This window comes from Zeus faber, assembly GCF_960531495.2.
Source record: "Zeus faber genome assembly, chromosome: 13".
NCBI classification, from domain to species: Eukaryota; Metazoa; Chordata; class Actinopteri; order Zeiformes; family Zeidae; genus Zeus; species Zeus faber.
In genome coordinates, this window is record NC_137198.1 from 8,463,297 (window position 1) to 8,472,596 (window position 9,300).

The 9,300-nt window shown below is 47.8% G+C and overlaps 1 protein-coding gene across 1 annotated transcript; it reads left to right on the top strand.

Annotated features, from left to right (window-relative positions):
• Nucleotides 1-944: 944 nt before the first annotated feature.
• LOC307239201 (glycogenin-1-like) lies at nt 945-9,297 on the top strand. Its single transcript, XM_080012521.1, has 7 exons — nt 945-1,096; nt 2,802-2,937; nt 3,059-3,233; nt 3,703-3,865; nt 4,510-4,636; nt 6,141-6,366; nt 7,692-9,297. The coding sequence occupies exons 1-7, from the start codon at nt 1,090-1,092 to the stop codon at nt 7,908-7,910; spliced, it is 1,053 nt and encodes a 350-aa protein (XP_079868647.1). The 5' UTR covers nt 945-1,089; the 3' UTR covers nt 7,911-9,297.
• The last annotated feature ends 3 nt before the right edge of the window (nt 9,298-9,300 follow it).

Here is a 9,300-nt window from a genome sequence, read left to right on the forward strand (position 1 = left end):
AAGACCATGAAACCAAAGCTCCATTGTGCACAACTGTCCGTGGCTCAATATCAGTTTCATCGTCTGTTTGCAGACGTAAACGGGGATTTAATTCCATCCATTACCTCAGTGAGTTCAGAGGTTGAAGCAAACATATAGATTAGAATGTAGGCGGCGTGCGTGACCTCAACCTTCGCCGAAGAGCCAATTGGAGGCCTCGCGTTCGGCTTTACACTGGCCGCCATCTTGGCAGGATGGGGAGTCAAAGACCTGTCAATCAGTGGCAGGGCTGCCAGATCGGTGTGACAAAGCCGGCGTAACGGCCCACAGTGTCCCCATTACACATGGTTCCCTTCCATACCGTTCCATGCATCATCCCCAGCCCCATTTTAATTTGTATTTTTATTTACACATATTGTTCATGTAATTTGCATGCAAAATAGGTCCACCCAACCCGCGGACAACAAACTCATCCCGCGACAACACCTCCAAAGTAGCCCAATTCCGGGGGGGGGGGGGACCTCGGACTTGGCAGCACTGATCCGTGGAACCCTGCCCTCAAATAAGATAAGATAGGATAAGGCTTTGTAATTATTTCTGGGCGGATTCAGGAGTATTCTAAATTCTGGATATTCAGAAGCATAACCTCCATATATATATATAATCTCCTTCTCCTCCTTCCTGCGTCACCCCGAGCCGGGGTTTGCTCTGCAGCACCCACCAGCGGCCGCCCGCTGAACTGCAGTGCGGAGCACTTCCGCGTTGGCCGCGCGCGGTCGAAAGCCGGAGCGCGCAGAGGGGGGCGTGTCCGCCGTCGCCGGTCACGTGACCCGCGGGACGCGAGGGGGCGGGGTCTCCGTGCCCGCACGCCCACACCGACGCCCACACCGACGCCCACACCGACGCCCACACCGACGCCCACACCGACGCCCACACCGACGCCCACACCGACGCCCACACCGACGCCCACACCGACGCCCACACCGGACCGAGCCCAGCTGCTGAGCGTCGGTCAGCCGCTGGTCAGAGCTCCGACCGGACACCCCCCCCCCGACCGACCGACCGACCCACCGATCGACCCACCGACCGACCCACCCGCTTCCACGGACCATGGCGGGTAAGAGACACCGCGGGGAAGCGCCTCCCCCCGGCCCGTGTCGCAGGTTTCTACCGCCGTCATCGGCCCCGGTGGCCTTGCGGACGGCGGACGCGCACTTCCACCGGGCGCCTTGTTTCGACCCGAGACCCGCGACCCGCGACCCGTCCCGGTCCGGGGCCGAACGTGTCCGCGTCGGGTTTCCGAGTTTCGCGACCACGGACGTGGTGCGGCGGTTCCCAAGCCGGGGTCCGCGGCCCTCCTCGGCGTCGTCGAAGGAATTGCAGGGGCCCGCAAAATAATAAATAAATAAAATAACAAATAATTATTTTTAACTTTTTAAAACGTAATCATTTTCTTTTGTTTTTCACTTTTTTATACATATATTTTTTTTCTTATTTATTTTTGTTTTGGGCTTTTAATATACAGCATGTGTTTTTTTTATGTTTTGCACTTTTTATATATTTCTTAATATAATATTAGATATGTGTTTTGAATGTATTTTAGTTATTATGTCTTTTGTTTAACAACACACATATACTCAATGACAATGAATTTTAATTCGATTTTTGTTGTGAGATCTGCACTTGTCAGTTCAGCAGCTGTTTCGTTATATCCATGTTATATGACTTTTATATACACAGCAGTGTATAATAAGCAGATAAAGTGCTTACATTTTTTTACACTTTTTCTGCTTGGGCCCTCACTGGCAAAGCTTGTTTCTCTGCCAGGGGGAGGCTTACCATGAATAAAGTTTGGTATCCTGAAGTCGTGTATAACCACATCCTTTGGCGATGATTGTGCATGATAAGCTCTTATAAAAGTTCCTTGGCATACTGCAACGCCACTTGCTTCAGCGGGTTTCACACTCCCCTGCCATGTCACAAGTGCACTGTAGTACTAAATGTGGTGACGTGCTCTACCTGACGACTATCTGTCGGCTTCCCCTCGTTATGCTGAGAACTACCTTCACCCAGACGGAAACAGAGGTGCTCTTCTGGTGTAAAGGGGATCATCCGGGCATAGTAGACAACAGTACTCGTGTACAACTGATAGACTTCACTGCCAACTGGGACAGTATGAGTGTAGAATGTGTAGTAAATGTGTATCTGCAGATCTTGAGTTGGTTTCCGGATGCTGCTGGCAGCCCACTGCTACTAGATGCATGAGTTACTAGGATGGTTCAAATAAACTAACTGCCCAAGTGGGATTATTATTTAAAAAACAAAAAGAAAATGTATATATATATATATATATATATATATATATATATATATAACAAAATGTTGTAATACATTTAATAATACAATTAAGGACAGATTGTTTTTGGTTTTTTTACTGACCACTGAATTGAGTTTTTTAGAACTTCTCAAAGCTGTTTTAGCCCATTATTGTTAGTTATTTGAAAAACAAAATTGGAAGAATATAATTTTATTTAATCTTTATACGATATTCATATTGATGCCAAATACACATGTTGAGAATGGAAGTGCATGACTGCAAACAGACTTGGAATTTCATTCCCCACAGTGATAATGAACTAGAAGTGAAGTATTCCCCTACGTTGCCACTAGAGTAATGCAGCAGCGCCTTTGAGAATAAAGTTACCATAAAAGGAAAGTGAGTTGGCATGAGAGCTAAGTAATGTCATAACATTCTTCAGTCTAAGTGTGTGACAAAATATTTCCGTGTGTGTGTGTGTGTGTGTGTGTGTGTGTTTCATCAGACCAAGCATTTGTTACGTTGGCCACGAATGACAATTATGCCAAGGGAGCGATGGTGCTCGGCCATTCGTTACGCAAACACAACACAACAAAGAAACTGGTCGCCCTCATAGGACCACATGTTGCTGAGCCGTGCAGGTACCTTTCTGTCCATCTGTCTCACACGCACCCCTCTCATTTAAACAAAGTCATGTGTGTCTGTGTGATTATCTTACTCTAAGTGTGTGTGTGTGTGTGTGTGTGTGTGTGTATTTTGCAGAACCGTGTTGGACTCCATCTTTGACGAGGTGCGTGTGGTGGACATCATGGACTCCGGGGACACGGCCCACTTGGCCATGATGAAGCGTCCGGATCTGGGAGTCACGTTCACCAAGCTGCACTGCTGGACCCTCACACACTACAGCAAGTGTGTGTTCATGGACTCAGACACACTGGTGAGAAGCGTGGCATCCCCACCGTCGGATAAATTAGTTGGAGATAACGCAATGCGCCCAGCAGGCCCGTTTACCTCGACAGGAGACCTGCATATGCAGCCGAAGGCTTGATTAAAAACCTTGTTTTGATTGGGGAAAAATGAATCTAGATAATCGATTTTTTATTTTAAATGAGCCTGGGGAAACAGTGGCATTCATAACCCATCGATATGGAGATGCTTAACTAGTACCTGCTGTTGCTTCGGTGGTAACAACCAGGAAGACCGGCGGTGTTAATGACAACTTGTCCTCCACCTTCAAGCGGAATACAGGAAGTCTTCGGAAGGCGTTGCTGTACGTGTGTTTCTTGGTGGGGCATCGCGGAGAGAGCCTGCGTATCCAATGAAAACGCCTCCGTCGGTATGGACCAGCAAACGAATAAAACTGTCGAAATGCGCACCGACTGTCCGATGCGTCTGCTCCTGAACAGATCCTGTCCAACGTAGACGAGCTGTTCGAGAGGGAGGAGCTCTCGGCGGCGCCGGACCCCGGCTGGCCGGACTGCTTCAACTCGGGGGTGTTCGTGTTCCGACCCTCCGACGAGACGCACGACAAGCTGATCGCGTTCTGCGGCGAGAACGGCAGCTTCGACGGTGAGACCCTCTGACCCTCTGAAACACCTAATAAAGATGACTGCGGTCTGTCTGTGTGTGTGTGTGTGTGTGTGTGTGTGTGTGTGTGTGCGTGTGTGTGTGCGTGCGTGTGTGTGTGCGTGCGTGCGTGCGAGAGCTCCCGGTGATCTGACTCGATCCTCACAGCGAGACGGCGGAGCCCCGGCCCGTCTCTCACCTCTGCCCTTTACTGTACTGGCACTCGACACAGTATCACAGCGGACATGGCCTGCGGCCCGTCACGTGCACGATGTGTCCTGTACTGTACGTTGCAATAGCCCTGCATCAGTCTGTGTCCGTGTTGCCGACGCGGCACTATAGTTTCTAAAAATACGCGTCAGAAAGGCCATTGTAGGAATGTGGGTGGGTGTGTGCGGGGCCGGGAATGTGTTGATATTTGATCAGCTGCAATTCCCTGTAATGCAGGGAAACGGGGAAATCACCGATGTAAATATGAAGAACCGGAGGACAACAAGAATGAAACCTGATCCCACTGCCCAATTAAAGCCTTTCATTCTGTAAACACAGAGGCTCCGTTTTTATGTTGTTGGTTTGTTCGGTTTGACTGAAGTTCATTTACTCTCAAATCTTTGCGTGTTTTTTTTGGGGTTTTTTTCTGTGCGCAGGTGGAGACCAGGGGGTCCTCAACAGCTACTTCAACACTTGGGCAACGGCAGATATTTCCAAGCACCTCCCCTTCATCTACAACCTCAGCAGCATCGCCATCTATTCCTACCTGCCAGCCTTCAAACAGTCAGTTCAACACGCGCGCACACACACGCACGCACACACACACGCACACACACACACACACACACACACACATTGCTCAGCCATTTTTAGCCTGGCGTGTTTCCCCAATTTGTCCTGGCCGTCCCCATCATACCTTCCTACTCGCACTGCGTACGAGCGTCCGTGTGTTAAGACGCGTGTAAAGCTCAGCCAAGGTCGGTTCAAAGCATATGTGGGTCGGTGGTGTTCAATTGCAAGGAGCTGCTGCGACCCGGAACAAATGCGGCAGCGTGGTCGCCGTCCTTTAAACATTAGTGAATAAACAATAAATCAGATATTGTGGCAGTTCCTTTGCCAGCATTGGCATATTTTTCTATGTGGCAACTCCCATGAAATCACCATTGCCAGAGCAGCCAAATATATTGCACCTCGGTACTGCATCCAAGTGAGGGATAGCTCCACCAGCCACAGTTAAACTGTTTGTAGTGTAGTCACGTCAGTCTCCATCATCATCTACTAACCATAGTGAGGTTCTTGCATCTCCTATGGATGGATGGATCGATCGGGAGATCGGTACACGGATACATAAATTGAATCATTTGCTTTCACTTAAAAAGCAATTAGAAATGATTATTATTCCTTTTTAGGGCTGAACGATTAATCGACTTCAAACAGGCGTCACAATTCAACAGAACGCAATTTTCAAATGGCAAAGCCTGAGATTAAAAATAAAAAAATAAAATAAAATCGTTATATAATCTAACCAAATAGGGCCGTCCAGGGCCGGCTCTTCCTATAGGTGAGATAGGACACACACCTGTGTCCCTATCCCCCGGTACCGATGATGTGCATGCCAGCGTGTGCTGCTGCCGGAGCTTGGAACACCTGTGCAATCCGGACGGAGCCTCTTCCACAATAATGCGTCTGTTTTGGTTTTTTTTATATATATATTGAATGAACATAGAGCTGTCCATGAGCACACAGAGTGCCGTGGATGTATGCGCGAAACATTTTTGTGTTAAAAAAAAAAAAAAAAAAATAATAATAATACATTACTGCAGAAACACCGCATTGTTTTCAAATGTTCATTTTCAGATTCTAAAAATTACAAGAGTTGAAATTAAATCAATCAGTCAATATTCTTCTGTGATTGAATGTTTTCCTTTCACATTTCAATAGTTAAATTAAGATGTTATTCATATCAATTAATTTCATTTCATCATAACCCATCAAAGGCCTGGCCTACAGCAAACAGCAGTCTACATGTGGACTCTTCTCCATTTTTATGTTGGTCATACTATAGAATGATTTATTACGTGTATTTAATGAATAATACACAAGATAAGGAACTTAAATCATAAGGAAAAAAATTGCATACTAAATTGCAATATTGGTCTAAAAAAACACAATTATATTATTTTCCCCAAATTGTTCAGCCCTATTCCTTGTTCTTATTTGTTCTGCACACTCAAGCCCGTTTTGCACTATTTTCATTTACTCCCCCCCCCCCCCTCCTTATTTTCAGGTACGGTCACGAGGCCAAGGTGGTGCACTTCCTAGGCAAGGTGAAGCCGTGGAACTACTCCTACGATGCCCAGAGCGGGGAGGTCAAAGGTCACTCGCAGTCCCTTGACCTGCGGCAGCTCAACTCCGACTTCCTGGTCATGTGGTGGCGGCTCTACTCGACGTGCGTGCTCCCTCTGCTGCAGCGGGCCTACGGCGACGCGCCCTTCCACAGCGGCTGCATAGAGGCGAGTGTAGCCCTCTGCTCATCTCCTGCAGCGCGTTGCCCAATTGTTATGGCCTCGCTCTGGTGCCGACCGATTGATGTAATGACCCGTTACTCCCTCTGTTACGGGTAGTTACGACATGGAAACAGCAGGGGGCTCGTATCGGCCATGATGTGCAGCTGCAGTACAACGTCAATTAACCCACTCAAGGTGTCACCAGCTGGACATTTGGGACCCACCGCGGCAAAACCTGCTATCTCGCGCACTTCTAAAAATCGCCCTAACCCTAACCTTTCTAGAAGGAAAATAAGATTTTTCCAGATTTGTTTATCTTTTTTTTTAATCTCTCAACATATTTTCAAAACCAAGTTTGACTTATTAATAGTAGATAAACGTTAAATCCTGGAGTTAAATATTCCCGTTAGATTTCATGGTGAAACCCAGTTCACTTTTACAGAGATTGAACAGCGCGAGCGCTCGTTTCCTTTAAAGCGAGCGTCCAGGTGAAGATCATTCCCCCATATTCCATGTGATGTGAAGTCACAATGTGCAATCGTTTAGAGTTCAGCCTTTAAATTGTACGTCTTTCATACACACCCACCTGGATTCATTGTTGTGTAGACGGCGTCACCCAGCCGACGTCCCTTCCGTAAACAAGACGCGGGGCCTTCGCAAAACTTTTGAGGGTGACTATCTCAAAAGCAGTTTGCAGTTTGGGAAAAAAAGAAATTGTGTGCACCAAAAGTACCTCAAATCTGCAGTGGGTTGTCATGGTAACAAGATACAGATTGGTCAAGCAGTCCTGTTTAGTCCCATATGTGATATTACCGCTACAGTTGTCCCTCACAAACCTGAACAGAGTTGTCCGTTAACGTGGTGCTGTTTTGGCGTGGAGAGTTGTCGCTCTCTCTCTGAACCACGGTGGTCACGTTCCTCAGAATAGAATGGCGCCTGTTGCAGGATGTCGCCGTCTTACCGCCGTGTGGTCGGTGACGTCACTTCTGATGCTGTTAAAAAGACGCCGCGAGGACAGGTGTCGTGCAGCCCTGATCGCCGGTTGAGAAGCGGAGTCGTTTGCCGGATAATATACTGAGAGTGTGAACTCAAGTCAATGTGGGTTACTTCGAAAAAGGAGGTTAAACATAAAAGCCACATAAAGAAACATGTGTCTGAATGCAAACCGCTTGAGAGACAGACCTGCAAAATGTGTCCTTGCGCTTTTGACTCTCCAGGGGAAAACTATTGTGCGTGTGATTAAAGTCTGATCGCACCCCCTATAGAAAGGCATTTCTCCCGGTTCCTCTTTTTTTTTTTCATCCATTTTCTTTCCCGTCTTTGTCACTCAGGACAATATCCACGAGGACGTAAAGGGAACGCCTCCGCCGGCATCATCATCATCTTCTTCTCCTCCTCCTCCTCCTTCTTCTTCCCCTCCTCCGCCTCCGCCGCCGCCGCAGGTTCCCTCCGCGGAGAGGAAGCAGCGCTGGGAGGCGGGACAGGCCGACTACATGGGCGACGACTCCTTCGCCAACATCGAACGCAAGCTCGACTCCTTCCTGAAGTAAGAGCAGGCGGGAGGAAGAGGGGGGACACGGTGGAGAGCGATGGACACGGGGAGCAGAGAGCTCTGAGACGGCAGGGAAATAACAGCCACTCCACTGAAGAACTTGATGCAAAGGATCCCCACTCTGCATTCTGTCACTGTGTGTGTGTGTGTGTGTGCGCGCGCTTGTGAGAGAGAACCAGAGCAGAGTTTAAATGGCGATGGTCTAAAAACGGCTTCCACACTCTCGCTCGTGTTCTTGTTCATCTGATGGAATTGGATAAATTATTTTGGGGTGAAAAAAAAAAAAAAAAAAAAAAAGAAAAAAAAAAAGTCTTCCAGAGGGTCAAGTCACGTGTGTAAAGTCGTCTCCCGACAATAACGTAACGTTGCTCATGTTCACTTATTTCACTTATTATAGACATGGACGCAGAGGGAAATGCCGCGAGGCTGTCCCCCCCCAAAGGGAATGACTGTTAGACATCGTTTCAGGATACACCCGCTGTTCACCTGCATTTTATTCCAAACCGGTTTGAAGCATCTATGCAGCTAACTGATAGCCACCCCCCTCCCCCCGCCCCCAAACGCCAGTGAAGACAGTGTTCACCTTCCCAGAGCGAGGCAGACAAGCTCTGCCTCAGAGACTGATCACCAGCTCCCTGCTCCCCTCGCTCTGTGAGCTTTTAGGCCAAGAAACCCCTCGTGGTGTTTCTCTGCATGGCACGGAGCGAACCCAGCCTGCTCGTTTTTACAGTGCGTGACGTTTTGTATGTATGTGGGTGTGTGGGTGTGTGTGTGTGTGTGTGTGTGTGGGTGTGTGTGTGTGTATACACACCCGTGACCCCGTGAACAACGTTCTGCATGTTAATTTAATGTTCACTCGTTTGTGCATTTCAGCAGCCAGACCCACAATTTAGATACCTGGATACACGCGTGTGTGTGCCATGACTTTTCTTTACTTGTTGTATAACCAGCTGCCTTACCGCTGTTCTTCGCCCTCTACAAAAACCTCACTTACTGTTAATACCGCTAAGAGCACAAAAAAAAAAATAAAAAAAAAATTAAAAAAAAAAAGGGGGGGACGACTCCTAGCCCTAAACCCTCCTGTTGCCAAAACCTCCTGCACTCGCTCCACTCCAGCTCTGTGCTCCAATAGAGAATTCTGACGTTAGATCTCCTTACACTCTCAGCCCACACACACTCTCCCACGGGACTCCTGGCCAAGACCGAGGCGAGGCCAGCTTTATGCCGGCCCGTGGTCTTGTCAGATTTCCCAAAACTGAATATGCATTGGTGTTAAAAGTGGACATAATACTGTAACTCGTGACAGATGTTGCTCTGTAGATCTGATCCAGTAACTATTTCTGACAAAAACTAATATATTAATAAAACAAAAACACTGGTGAAATAAA